Raw genomic sequence first — 15,651 nt, forward strand, 5'->3', positions numbered from 1 at the left:
TTAAAATATTACGCTTTTTAACACTTTTTTAACGTTGAAGTCAATGAGAGCATGCTTAAAATCCATAAAATCTTCTTCCGCTGCCAAAAGTTTCAGCTCCTTCATATTTTCACCTACAGACGCCAAACAAACTTTAAAATGTTCACAAAATATTCAGCTATCAGGCTATATCTTTTCAGTTTGGTATCTTTTACAGTTTTTGTGATAAAGCTGTTTAAGTTTAGTGATAATTTCAGAAAATTTCATTAAATTTAGGGCAGCCAGGCTTTTGTTGTCTGTTTTGTTTCCATGGTTACCAACACTTCTTCTTATACACACTGATGGGTGATGGGGGAGAGCACAGACACACCATGTACTGATTTATAATAGAGGAATATGATGGGCAGTTTTGATGGAGGCAATATGTGGGGCAGTTTTGATGCTATTCAGCATTCCCACGCATTTTCTCCAGGAAATGCATTTTCTAGTTATAAATGCAACACAATTTCTGTCTCTGGGTGCCTACTTTACTTCTCCACTGTATCTCTATGAAGGGACAAGGGTTTTCACTTAGGGCTGCTCTCCTGATATGGGCCACATACATGTCCGAATCTCTTCATCTCCATTACATGATGGGCAGAGCAAGTGGTAGTTTACAGAAGATGGCTAGGAAAGAAGATATTCTTCAGTGCAGCTCATAGAAATGACCAAGTACACTGCATTTCTGACAAGATTATGTGTTTTATATATTTGCTGAAAATGTACTTTCCCTGAAAAAAACAAACAAAAAGAAAAAGAAAAGCAACCACCACATCTGAGCTACAATATATAACATTTTTATTATTGGTTTAGTTATCCTTTAAAAGAAAAAAAAATCACCAAAATGTTAATATATAGTAATCCCCTCTGCATGTCTCGTGGTGCACCATTGTAAATGCCTCATTCCACTTTTCATGCAGTTTCTGACTATACTGTGCCTATATGTTAGGAGATACTGCAAGATACACTATATTATCAAACGTATTTGGATGCCTGCCTTTGCATACATGCTAAGTTTAAGGGCATCCCAGTCTTGGTTCGTAGGGTTCAACATTGAGTTGGCCCAACCTTTTCAGCTTTTCCACGAGGTTTAGGAGTATGTCTATGGGAATGTTTGACCATTCTTCCAGAAGCATATTTGTGAGGTCAGGCACTGATGTGAACGAGAAGACCTGGCTTGCAGTCTCTGCTCGAATTCATCCCAAAGGTGTTTTATCGGTCGAGGTCAGAACTCTGTGCAGGCCAGTCAAGTTCATCCACCCCAAACTCGCTCATCCATTTCTTTATGGACTTTGCTTTATATGCTGGTGCGCAGTCATGTTGGGACAGGAAGGGGCTATCCCCAAAATGTTCCCACAAAGTTGGGAATATGAAATTGTCCAAAATGTCTTGGTATGCGGACACCTTAAGAGTTCCCTTCACTGGAACTTAGGGGCCAAGCCCAGCCCCTGGAAAAACAACCCCACAGCATAATCCCCCCCCCTCCACCAAATGATTTGGACCAGTGCATAAAGCAAGGTCCATAAAGATATGGATGAGCGAGTTTGGGGTAGAGGAACTGACTGGCCTGCACAGAGTCCTGACCTCAATCAGGTAAAACACCTTTGGTATTAATTAGATTGGAGACTGTGAGCCAGGCCTTCTCGTCCACATCCATGCCTAACCTCACAAATACACTTCTGGAAGAATGGTCAATCATTCCTATAGACACACTCCTAAACCTTTTGTATAGCCATCCCAGAAGAGTTGAAGCTGTTATAGCTGCAAAGGGTGGGCCAACTTGATACTGACCCCTACGGTCTAAGACTGGGATACCATTTTGAAGTTCATGTTTTGTAAAGGCAGACGTCCCAATACTTTTGGTAATATAGTGTATGTGGAAATTCTTTATTTAGACACTTAAGGCCTGATCTATCAGTTTGTATTAAGATATGGATTTGGAGTTCAGTATATTTTTATTAAAGTGGAACTTTACACTCCATATCCCCCCCCCCCCCCCCCTTTTTTAACCCCCACTTACCTGGTTGCTGGTCCTGCACATTTAAGATACTCTCCCACCCAGTAGATCCAGCATTGTCTTGCTGAGATCTCTGGACCCCCCCCCCCCCACGTTCCCATGCCAACATCTTCTGTGACGTCCTCAGTAAGCTTCCAGCTCTTTTGGATCAACCCAATGGCTTATCTGATGACGCGCCACCTGGCTCCACCCCTTCCTTCTTTCCCAATGAAGACTAGGCCTCCTGGAATATGAGAGGTACATATCCCAGGAGGCGATGTGTGCAAAGTGCACATCATTCGTTTAGAATAATGACGTCCACGGGGCGGGGATTTCAGGGAATAAAATGGTTGTTCTTATTGGGAGCAAATTGTCCATAGCTCTGCAGAAGTAAAAAGTTTGATTTCTTACAGAACACATTTCCAGCTGTTCGGTGTGCACTATATCAAGATTATGCAAGTAAAATGTCAATAATATAAAGATTATTTACATACACTTATGCAATATAATGTAATTTAAATGCCAATACGATAAAGATAATTTACATAAAAGGATCAGTAATCACACTGTTTTCTTTTCAGTGTGAGTAATTAATTAAAATCATAGAAAACCATTTCTTGATTAAGACCTTGCCAGACGATATGATGACATAAATAAAACTACTTCATTTTGGTCATTGTCTGTTTAGCAGTTTTATATGGCTGAAAATGTATAAATTATTCTACTGGGTTCTAGGATTGAATAGGATCACTGCAAATAATGTCTTGCAGAAATCTGCTATAAACTGTGTGCTGTAGATTTTTCTTCCCCCATTAGAACTTACAGTATTTACTCAATTATCTCGGCATCCTATAAATTCTACACCAATACAAAAGTGCTACAGTTGTTTAGGCTTTCAGCTATGGTAAAGGCTTCTCATGCCCTTAGCTAATACAAACTAGTAATTTCCTCAATAACAGTTCCCCAAAATGTTGTGGGAAATTCCTGGGGATCACTGAGGGACAGCGATATGGATCTTAATGTGGTTATTAAGGCTCAAGTTTTTTGCATTTATGCTTGAAGGTAAACTTTTTCTGTGCAGCAGCCCCTCTAATACTTACCAGAGCCCCATCTCTATCCAGTGATGTGGGTTTCTTCCATTGGCAGCCAGTGAGCCAATGAGGAAAAAGCGGGAGAGTGGCTGAACAACATTCCATGTGTGAATAGACACACAGAGCAGTGGTTTGGGAGCGAGCTGCTTACTGTGGGGGCACTTGGCAGGATGGAGGTTCCAGGAGCACCAGTGGGGGAGCCGCAAAGAGGAGGATTGGGGCTGCTCTGTACAAAACCACTACACAGATCAGATGAAGTATAACCTAACCTAACCTGAGGTTTGCTATTAAAAAGTAAAATCTGCCTTTATTATCACTTTCAGGGTAAGTTGCCATGCTTACCCTAATGGAGTGGCATGACTGTCTTGTCCTTTAGACTATTGTACGTTACAATGTTGTAAAGCAGGTGTGTTGTAAAGGTCAAATCTCTGAGGCTTCCTGCTAATGTCGAAGCTTGATACCCCCTCCTGACCTCCATATTTACCTATTGATCCATTACTATTATGAGCTGCCTTGCTGTCCAATAGGATTAAGAATAAGGAATTGGGAATAAGATTTTTTTTTATTTATTTTTTATTGTCTTGTGCTGAAGTATCCTCCTGATGTAGCTACCCGTAGCAGAAAGGATTATGAGCATACATCACTCTAGCAGTGGGGGTCCTTCTTAATATAAGTTTGTTAGCGATTTTGAGTATATTACTATTTTAAGTGATACGTTTTTGAAAAATATATGAAATACATGACTGTTATAATGTAATTAGTGTTAGTCTCTGAAGGTTACAGGGCAGAAGACAGAGAGAGGTCATTTTGCTGTGTAGGTACTTCTATTCTGAGTTACTATGTCAGGACAATGGGTGGAGTTAGGTAACTTAACTTTAGACTGAAGCCATAGAAACTTATATGCAAGAATGGGTTTTACTCTAGGATATGCTGACATTAACATTATGAAACAGCATAAGAATTTAGAGTTGAATGGCTAGTTAGGAAGAGAGGTGGGAAGAGAGGGAAGGAACCTTACTTTGGACAATGTAACATCTGATATCTCTTCGTCCTGAAGCCATCACCATACCATATGTTACCAGATGTAAATATGCAACTCTTGTCTCTGCTTATCTTTCTGATTGAACAACTTTCCTTGAAGTTTTTTATGAACCAAGGATTCTACAATTTCTATTATGAAACAAGTTCCTTACATTTTGGTGTCGATGAGGCCTTGGATAAAGACAGACGCACTTCTCATTCACACACCCTCTAGGAGAGAGGACACAGACATATTTACACAAAGAATTTGCTATTCATCCAGAAACGCCTCTGAAATACAAGAATATTAGATATTAATATATTCTTCAAAAGTTAACAGTTTTAACACACTGACCGCTATTATCAGTGGGGAGATGTTTCTTTTAAAATTAAAAAAAAAAGAAAAGAAAAGTTGGTTTGTAGGAGCAGATTGATGACCTGTTGGCAGCAATAATTTTCAATTATTCGCTCATCTGTGCCGATAACCTGCTCATTTGTCTTTCTGTAAATTAACTTTGTGAATTCACATTTTCCCTCCTTTCTTTTTTTTAATGTAGGGTTATCTGCCAGCAAATGTGGAAAGAAGAGAGGGGACACTAAAGAGAAAGCAAAAAGAGTACTTTGCCTTCATAGAACAGTACTACAATTCCAGAAATGATGAAACAAATCAAAGCACATACAGACAGGTATTGCAATGTTTCCCATTAAAGCACTTTCTACTTCCGTTCCTTAATATTTTATTAATGAAATTAGATGCTACCATGGAAGTTTGTCATAAGCAGTTTATATTTTCCTGGAGCTCCATTTTAGAAGTGTGCAAACGTTAGTTTGAAGAATTGTGATTCAGGCAAAAAACATCTTGTTTAACAAACAGTAGTAGTCCTCTTTTAACAATGTTAATATGTTTTATTGTACTGAGCTGTTATGAGAACTACAAATAAACCTCCCTAGCCCCTCAAAATGCCCATGAGGAGAACATCTTATTCACAAGTCCTTTTCAAAATCTGCATGCATAAATTCCTGACATATTACAATATGCAACAACAGTACCATCTTTCTGAAAAACTACTCATTTTATCATTTACCACTTCAGCCCCGGAAGGTTTATCCCCCTTTTTTGCAGTATGGCGCTGCGTTACTTTGACAATTACGTGGTCATGTGATGCTGTACACAAATAGAGCTTTATTTTGGTAGTATTTGATCACCTCTGCGGTTTTTATTTTTTGCTCTATAAACAAAAAAAAACACCAATAATTTAGAAAAAAAAATGTTTTTTTACTTTCTGCTATAAAACGTATCCAATGAAGAATTTTTTTTAAAAAAAGTCTTCATCAATTTAGGCCAATATGCATTCTACTACATATATATTTGGTAATAAATATCCCAAATAGCATATATTGATTGGTTTGTGCAAAAGTTATAGTGCCTACAAACTAGGGGATATTTTTATGGAAATTTCTATTTTTTACTAGTAACGGTGGTGGTCAGCAATTTTTAGTGGGACTGCTACATTGAGGTGGGCAAATCAGACACCTAACTAATACTTTTGACACTATTTTGGGGACCAGTGACACTAACAAAGTGATCAATGCTAAATAATTTGCGCTGTAACTGTACTAATGACACTGGCAGGGAAGGGGTTAACATCAAGGACGATCAAAGGGTTAAGTGTGCTCCTAGAGAGTACTTTCTTACTTGGGGGGGGGGGGGGGGGGGATGCTGTGACTGGAGAAATCCAGAGATCCTTGTTTCTGCTTATCAGAAATACAAGACCTTCATCTTCCTCCTTCACAGAACAGTGGTCTATAGGCAGTCCACTGTTATGCCTCTCCTCTCCCGCCTCACGGATATCCTCCCAGAATAAGCTGACCGCGCTGTAGCCGTCTTTCGGCTATGAACCAGTCAGCAAGTGGTTAATGACTAACTGGTGACCTTAATGTGCAGTAGAACGACACAGTATAGAATAAAGAGAAGTCATAGAAGTTGGACCACCAGGGTGTGTGGTAAGGAGAAATACAGCCCCAAGATCTTCTCAAATAGTTTAAAGTTGCCTCTGAGATCTTACATTAACTGCTAAATGATTTTAAATGTAGCTTTTCTAACCTGAAATTCCAACAACTCTGCTGCTGATGACTTTGGAAGCTTTGAAGACACCTTCAGGACCATCCATATATATATACCTATAGAAAACCGAAGAAAGAGGATTATGTGTTTTCTACAAAATCTTTGCGCATCCAAGATTAACTACTTCCTACCCGGCCAATGTATATAAATGGTCGGGTGGGCGCTCCCTCCTTCTGAGTGGATGTTCAGGAACGTCCCTCAGAAGGAGGGGGATTGCGTGGGTCTGCGCAGCGGTGCTATCCCGATGCACTCGTGTCACCCGGACACACCGCATCTCCGAACGGCAGGAGATTTGTGATTGGCCCTCCTGATCACATGATGGCTGTGTCCAATCACAGCATCATGTGATGTGAACACATAGCCAGTTGCTAGGCAATTGGCTCTCCTCTCCTCACACAGAAGTTGTCATTGAGGAGAGGGGATTGCTGCAGCTGGCTGGTGATCAGTGAGTATGAGCTTTTTTTTTTTTTTTTACAGATTTTTACTCACTGATCACCAACCTAGTGTCACCACACAATGTAAAACACATGTCCCCAAATAACACCTCTCCCCCACATATATCCCAAAATCACATGTCCTAATGATTATCTGCACACATATGTCCGTGATCACCTGTGCACAACTGTACATGATCATTTGCGTACATTTGTCCGTGCTCACACAAACCAATTATTATACACTTAACGGAATTTTTCTTACCAAAAACGTGTAGCAGAATACATTTTGGCTTAAATGTATGACAAAATTAGATTTTATTGGATTTCTTTTAAAACAGAGAGAAGAAAATATTGTTTTTTTTTCCCCCAAACTTCCTCTCTTTAAAAAGAAGAAAAAAAAAAAAAAAAAAAAGCAGAGTAGTGAATAAATACCACCAAAAGAAAGCTCTATTTGTGCGAACACAATTATAAAAATGTAATTTGGGTACAGCGTAGTATGACCACACAATTGTCATTGAAAGTGCGAGAGCGCTGAAAGCTGAAAATTGGTCTGGGAAGGAAGGGGGCGAAAGTGGCCATTATTGATGTGGTTAAAAAGGATCCTGAAAATCAGTAAATGGTACATGCAACTATTTATGTACAATGAAGCAGAATAGTGATCCTAAGTGGTTTCACATTATTCAAATTTGATGATGATTGCAAATTACACAAATTTAAAGAAATTCCCCTGATAAATTGGCAGTAAAAATGCTCACCAACCTTAATTTCTACAGTGAATGCGCAATAAAGCATTAGGGCTGGTTCACATCAGAATCACAAAGGAATGCATACAAACTTCCTGTGTGATTCCTGTGCATTCTCTAAAGTGGGATTTGGCAGCAAATGAATGGGCTGCAAGTGGGACAGGATCATACAAAAAGTAGTGCATGCATCTCTTTTGAAATGTGCTCCGCACCAAATCAGATACTGCTGCAGTACCATGCAATCTGGTGCCCGCAAACACACTGCATGTGTGATCTGCTTTTTGGGTGCAGTTAGCCAGGTATTTCCACCCACAGCAGATAGCAAGTGCATTTGAATACTGTGCAGGAAACGCGCACGGAGCACGCCTTTCCTTAACCATGTTCTGGCGAGAACCAGCCCTAAATATTTTGTTGCAAATTCAGCCATAGGCTATGTTTATTGTTTATTCTAATTATTTTAATCACAGAACTTCAGTTGCCCTTCAAATCATTCTCCTCTTTGAATCACCAGCTAGCAGAGAACTCGTAAATATGCAAATATATTACAGTGACATTAGAGGAAAGCAGCAATGTTTCACATTGTCTAAATAAATCGTTCATAGAATATGTAAGGCAGAATACGATTAAGAGCATATCAATTCGTTGCATAGCCAAGCTGAAAAAAATGTTTGCCAAACTTGAAGCTTGACTTTGGAAAATGAAAGAACGTTTAAAATATATTTATTTTTTTCATTACAGATTCAGATAGATGTTCCTAGAATGAGTCCTGAGACATTAATTCTTCAACCAGTAGTTACAGAGGTAAGTGTGTATCTTTGAGTTAAGAGGTCTGGCAACCTATATTGTTCCACTTCATACATTTGTAACTGACACCTCCCATGGACATGTTCATATGGAGTAAATATCCCCCCGAAACCGCCAGAGTTGGAAGTATTGTTTTCCCTTCTCCTGACAACACTAGACCAATTATTAAGACTGCCCCCCTCCCCCTCATCTGGGAATACCTATGGACTGAGTGTGAGTTTCTCTACATTTAATGCTCCCAATGCCCGCTGGGGAAGACATTGCCCGCGGCATCCTACATGAGTGGGTGCTTTCCTGGCCTCTGATACATGTGCTCTCTATTCCCGAAGAAGCAGAAATAAAACCGCAAAACATGTCGGAAAGAATTCAGATATGACTTATGTGTTTGGCTATATCATCATATTTATCCGATTTATTAGAGAGCTTTTTTAGTGCCGATGAATTGCTATGTGTTTGTATATCTGTCTTTTTTAATAGTTTTGTAATAAATACATTTTTATAATCGATTAGTGGTGTCCAAAGCACTACCATTAAAATCCATACAAGCCTCTACAAAAATCCTTAATATAGAACTTCTGGACATAGGCATAGGTACTTATTACAATCTTTATAGTAAATGGCACAATCTTACAATAATAACATGACATGAGTAGATTTTTTATCAGTTCTACAGGCCCCTCTAGCCTGTGCCTTAGAATAAGAGGGAAGTGAAGCCTCCATCAGTTTACATGTATTTTCCACCCCCCCCCCCCCACCATTGTGCTTTGCTGGTTAGTGAGCATAGAGAAGGGAAGGGAGTGAGCTATCATTTACCACTGTGCATGCTCCCACATGTGTCACATGGGCTGCTCAGATGTGATAGGGAGGAAATGCTCAGCATAGAAACTCACTGAACACAGAGCGTGTGCATGTGCAGAGTTGCCAACACTGCTCTGCAAATCCCCAACTGCAGTGGGGACATAGACAGAAGATGGAGAACAGCAGAATTAACCAGACTTTTTGCAGAATACAGAAAACAAATCTTTGTAACTGAGTATGAACAACATATAATACAGCATCTATTAGTAGTTTTTTATGCTATAAGTTTAGTGACGCTTTACGTGTAAAAGTATATGGCACTTTAGGAACATAGCACAACTGTGCTGATTACATGGGTAAAGAGCCGCGTCATCGGCTCTTTATCGAGATTGTGGTCACAATCACTGCACTGCGTGCCTGAACGGCGGTTCTGTGGCGCCGTCGTATGATGGTGTCCCAGAACGAGAGTGCATTCCTCCTGCCATCATTTTACTTGCCTACTGGGCAGTTTTACCTCCTTACTGCCCAGGCCAATTTTCAGCTGTCAGTGCTGTCACACTTTGACTGACAAATGCGTAGTCATGTAATACTACCAATATGAATTTTTTATCATTTTTTTTTTTTTCACAGAGATTTCTTTTCGTGTTATTTAATCATTACTGGGTTTTCTATTTTTTGATAAATAAACTTAAAAAGACTGGGAAAAAACTCCCCAAAAACCTCATAGTTATAAAATTTTGCAAACAGGTAATCTTTCTCCGTCACTGGTATGCTCTGATGAGGCAGTACTGATGGGCACTGATAGGTGGCACTGCTAAGGCACTATTGATCAGAACTGGTGGCACTGATGAGGATCCACTGATTGTTAGCACTGGTGGGCACTGATTATCAGCACTGGTGGGACTGCATTAATAATCGGAACACTTAACCAGTGTAGATGTTCCTTTCACAAAAGCTGGCTATCAGCTCTCCTCTCCTTGCGCTGTCAGCCTTAGGAAAGTAATGCCAATAACCGGCTTTTGTTTTTATTTTGATCAGCTGTGATTGAACACAGCTGATCATGTGGCTAAAGGGCTGCTGTTACTGGCCCTTTACCCTGATCTGTGATCAGCTGTGCCTTAAGGACACAGCGATCACACTGCATTCCGCAGCGGGCACACTCATGGGAGGACGTCATAAGACACCCTCCAAAACATTCGGCTATGGCACAGTTAGCAAGTGGGATTTCAGTCAAATACTAACTAGGCCTACACCTAATCCCACCCCTATGCTAAGCCTATCCTAATTGCCCTGTAAAGGAAAGAAGTCTACACTTACCAATTCTGAAGGTGCTGTGGTCCAATCACAGGATCGGCTCTCAGTGGCGTCAGTGTAGAGGAGGGACAGCTGACAATGGCTGCCCAGAGTAAACCTATGGATGACATCATCACTTAGACTCTGCAGCTGTTGACAATCTCTTCCATACACCGAAGCCGACTGCTGGACCGATTATGTGACCTGACCAGATTGCCCTCAGCATAGGTAAGTATATACTTATTTTCTTTACATGGTAGTTAGAATAGACTTACAATGGGAGTGGGAGTAGGCTTACTATTTTACTATACTTCCACTTATATGAGCAAAACCCTTTTATCCAAATATGTAGAGGCTAGCATGATACATAATGTAAATATGAATTTATAAAGCTTTTCAAATGCGTGGGGACTTCCCTTTAAGATATAATATAGCATTTTTATCTATTTAATTTCTGTTACTTTGCCAGTTACCAAGTTAACTTTTCCAGCTCCAGTTTGACCATCAAACAAGAAAAGTGAAAAATTGTAATCCTCCTCGGGTGTTAATAGATGCATGAGGGAAGTAATTATCAGAATTTGCACTTCACACAAGAGAGCTCTCATTCAAAATATTTATCATTGCAAAGGAATATAAATATTATCTTTTCGGCTGATGATTGACAGATACATCAGCTTTTGTCATGGTTGATCAAAACCCTAACCAATCTCTTTATTGAAATGTGCATGTATTTTATTATCCAGTGCTCCGTTTCTTGGGAAACAATGGGCTTCTCTCTTACCTAATAATGTGGGTCTTGAACTTTTTTTGTGAATTGCATTTTTCACTTTTTTGTAGTTTGTGGCACAAAGTAAGGATACAATTTTATTGAACTTTTTTAAACTGTATCCAACCATAGAATGTGAAGCCATCTAGAATAATGTGCTGTTCGGGTATAATTATCTGTTGATATATGAGAATATGACCAATGGATCAGCAGAGTCTCTGCCATATTTAAATAAAACATACTATGATATCATGTAGCATCTCTTACTTGTACATATAAGTCAAATTATTAAAAAGTATTAGTACTTTGGTACCATGCGATCTGGTGCCCACAAATGCAGTGCATTTGTGATCTGTGTCTGGGGTGTCGTTAATGTGTATTGGCAACTGCAGAAGATTGCAAAGGCAATGTTTTTTGAACGTGGTGTCAGAAAAGCACATGAAACATGCCTTTCCTACACCACGATCTGGTGTAAACCAAACCAAAAACCCTATAAGCAGTGGTAATTAATACAGTGGTGGGTGAAGGTGTTGTAAATGCAGGTACATTTAGGAACGTCATCCTCATCACCAGTTTGGGCATTCTTTCACAGAGACTGTAGTCTTCATTTCCATTTCAACCGCTCACGGACACAGGAATTCAGAGACTGGTTAGGACACAAACCCCCCCCCCCCCCAAAAAAAAAAAAAAAAAAAAAAACGGGGAGTGGACAGCCTGGTAAAATCCTTTCTACTCCAGTGCCATTTCTCTGCTTTGATGGAAGAAGTCTGCTTTTTATATTTGAGAAAATCTCTGTTCATTTTTTTCAATCAAGATTCCTGCTATTTTGCTTCTAGAGCTGGGCTCTATATGCAGTTATCTGGGCTGGAACCTTCCAGACCTAAGTGTACTGTATTAATTGGTCCAGAGCCGTGGCACAGCTACAGGTGTGACCCTGTCTTTGAAGATTGATAGCCACTTTGTTATTAGGACCACTGGGTATCATTTAAAATCCCTATTTTCATTCTTACTGCAGAAGGTATTTACGAGAAGGGACTGACCGCTGACAGAAATGAGCTGGGTGATGTTCCACACAGATGTTAAACCCCCGCCCCACCTGTTATGCCAGCTTAATACTTAAAGTGGAAGTCCATGCAAAAACTAAAATCCCTGCATCTATATACTCCACCGATCTAACGCTTAACCTCTCTAGCCCTGTAAAGAAAAAAATGAATATACATACTTTTTTTGAACCCGATCTCCAGCGGAGGAATTTCTGCAGAGGACATGGCTGACAATACCTGTGAAATGAATGGCAAGTGATGTTATCCATAGATTTACTGTGGGACTTCCATCCTCATCCGTGTCCTCTGCATCCACCTCCAAAGTGAAGCCGCGGCTGGCAGCTCCATGTGGGATCCAGTCGGAGCAGCTTCAAAAAAGGTATGTGTACTGTTTTTTTTTCTTTACAGGGCTAAAGAGGTTAGTGTTAGAATGCTGGTGGCTATAGATGCAGGAATTTAAGTTTTTGCATGGACTTCCACTTGAAGGTTCTTAGGCAGCTCTTTGTGCTGCAGGCAGTCCCAAGTTTATTTATTTTTATTATGGGGCTGTGCCACCCCTAAGACTGGTTTTGGACTTCCCATCTGCCTAGGCGGGGGTGTAGAAAGCATTACCGTGCCTTGAAAAAGTATTCATACCCCTTGAGATTTTCCACATTTTATCATGCTACAATCAAAAACATAAATGTATTTGATTGGGATTTTATGTGATCAACCAACACAAAGTGGTACATAATTGTGAAGTGGAAGGAAAATTTTATAAATGCTTTTCAAACTTTTTTTTTTTTTTTTTTTTTTTTTTACAAATATCTGAATAGTGTGGCGTGCATTTCAGCCCCCCTAAGTCAGTACTTTGTAGAACCTCCTTTTTGTTGAAATTACAGCTGCAAGTCTTTTTGGGGATGTCTCTACCACAGTGTTTCTCAACTGCGTTCCTCAAGGTGCCCCCACAAGTCATGTTTTCAGGCTTCCCATGAATTTGCACAGGTGATTTGATCAGTTTCACTGCCTTTGTAATTACCACAGTCATTTCATCTGAGGGAAATCCTGAACAAATGACCTGTTGGGTTGCCTTGAGGACTGGAGTTGAGAAACACTGCTCTACTAGCTTTGCACAACTAAAGAGTGAAATTTTTGCCCGTGCTTCTTTGCCAGATAGCTCAAGCTCTGTCAAATTGGATGGAGAGCATCTGTGCACAGCAATTTTCAAGTCTTACCTCAGATTCTCAATTGGATTTAGGTCTGGACTTTGACTGGGTCATTCGAACACATCACTATGCTTTGATCTAAACCATTCCATTTTAGCTTTGGCTGTATGTTTAGAGTTGTTTCCCTGCGGAAAGTTGAACCTTCACACCAGTTTCAAGTCTTTTGCAGACTTGAACAGGATTTCTTCTAAAATTGCCCTGTATTTGGCTCCATCCATCTTCCCATCAACTCTGACCCATCCCTGCTGATGAAAAGCATTTCCCACAACATGATGCTGCCACCACCATGTTTCATGGTAGGAATGGTGTGTTCAGGGTGATGTGCAGTGTTCTTTCTCTGCCACACATAGCATTTAGCTTTTAGACCAAAAAGTAAAATTTTGGTCTCATCTGACCACAGCACCTTTTACATGTTTGCTGTGTCCCCCAAACTGCAAATAAGACTTCTTATGGCATTCTTTCAACAATGGCTTTCTTTTTGCAACTCATTCATAAAGGCATGGTTTGTGGAATGCATGACTGATATTTGTCCTGTGGACAGATTCTCTCACCTGAGCTGTGGATCTCTGCAGCTCCTCCCGTTACTACGGGCATCTTGGCTGCTTCTCTGATTAATCCTGTCCTTGCCTGACCATGTCTTGGTAGGTTTGCAGTTGTGCCATGCTTTTTCCATTTTCGAATGATGAATTAAACAGTGCTCCGTGAGATGTTCGATGCTTGGGGTGTTTTTTTTTTTTTTTTTAAATAACCTAACCCTGCTTTAAACCTCTCCACAACTTAATTCCTGATCTGTCTGGTGTTTTTCTTGGCCTTCCTGATGCTTTTTGTTCACGAAGGTTCTCTAACAAACCTTTGAGGGCTTCACAGAGCAGCTGTATTTATATTGATATTTAATTACACACAGGTGGACTCTAGTTACTTATTAGGTGACTTTTGAAGGAAATTGGTTTTACTGGATTTTAGTTAGGGTTATCAGCGTAAAGGGGGCTGAATACAAATGCATGCCATGCTTTTCAGATATTTACTTGTAAATAAAAATTTAAAACCATTCATCATTTCCCTCCCACTTCACAATTATATCACTTTGTGTTGGTCTATCACTGAAAATCAAAATAAAATACATTTACATTTTTGGTTGTAACATGACAAAATGTGGAAATGTTTAAGGGGAATGAATACCTTTTCAAGACACTGTATATTGAACTAGCCCAAAATACTTTTGTAGGTGGCAGTATAACTTCTCTAAAGTCTCTAATTTCATTTGTCCCTCAATGAACTCCAAGTAATAGCTGTTTTGGCTATACTTCTATAGGTAACAGACGTGCAGTTGAGCGCTGGAGGGGCAGAGCAGAGAGACAGTGACTGAGTCACAGCTCTCTGCTTAGAGCGGAGGGGAGAGCTGAGCAATCTGTTCCTCCTGCAGAAACGTCAGGGTGTTTTTTTTTTGGTAAGTCCATAGTTGTCTTTTAAGTACCAAGGTCCCATTATTAGTTTGTAGCTACCTTTTCTAGAGATCTGGTAACTTGCTCATGGTTTGAGAAGTACCTGTAGCCTAATCCACTAGGATTTATATGTTTGGTTGTCGGTTAAAGTGGAAATAAACCCATCGATTTAAACATTTAAAAAAAAAAAAGGCATGCCGGAAATGCTAACTGCACATTGGCTGTGCTCTCAGCCAAACTATCAAACCATCCAATGGCTGGTGTCATAATGAATCACATGTGCAGCACCATAGCAGTTGAAGATTAAACAGAGGGTAAGATGGCAGCTTCCTTGGCTGAAAACTATAGAGGAGTTTACTTCCACTTTAAATACTATATCTGCTGTTCAAAATAAGCTAGTTAATTCAGTTTAATTTACATTTGCGGAAAACCTAGTTATAGAAACTGAACTTGCCTAAAAGCGAAAGAAAGGGGTAGCGGTGGTTTAAATGACTATTGATCTAGAGTAAGGACAGTATGGGAATCACAAGCCTACCAATCTCCCACTTAGATATCCACTTGTCATTTTATCAGGAGCTAAGAAATGATTCTGCTGTCACTGATTTTCCACTGATTTTTTATTTTATTTTTTTCAGCATTTCCCTTTCCAATTAAAACTTTCTAAAATACTTTTAATATGCCATTTTAAAGATCAATCGTGTATAGTACAGGATGTCCGATTTGTTGTATTCAGTGTTCCATAAGCTGAAACCTTGTGACCATTCAAATGTAATTACCTCTATGTTGCATCATGTTCTGCGATTCTTGTAGAATTCATGTACCACAGACTGGTTTAATGGGATAGCTCATTCTTATTACATTTACCTAACC

General features: G+C 39.7%; 1 protein-coding gene across 2 annotated transcripts in view; it reads left to right on the plus strand.

The window, feature by feature from the left end:
* Positions 1–15,651, plus strand: part of TBC1D22A (TBC1 domain family member 22A) — an 839,044-nt gene that overhangs the window by 247,148 nt on the left and 576,245 nt on the right. For both annotated transcript variants that reach the window (XM_077468512.1, XM_077468511.1), the window contains exons 6-7: positions 4,683–4,811; positions 8,169–8,231. In XM_077468512.1, the coding sequence (XP_077324638.1) occupies positions 4,683–4,811; positions 8,169–8,231 (192 nt within the window). The remainder of the gene's footprint in view (positions 1–4,682; positions 4,812–8,168; positions 8,232–15,651) is intronic.

Source organism: Lithobates pipiens, unplaced genomic scaffold (assembly GCF_037356315.1).
Source record: "Lithobates pipiens isolate NorthernLeopardFrog02 unplaced genomic scaffold, aLitPip1_a1.2 Scaffold_8, whole genome shotgun sequence".
Taxonomy (NCBI): domain Eukaryota; kingdom Metazoa; phylum Chordata; class Amphibia; order Anura; family Ranidae; genus Lithobates; species Lithobates pipiens.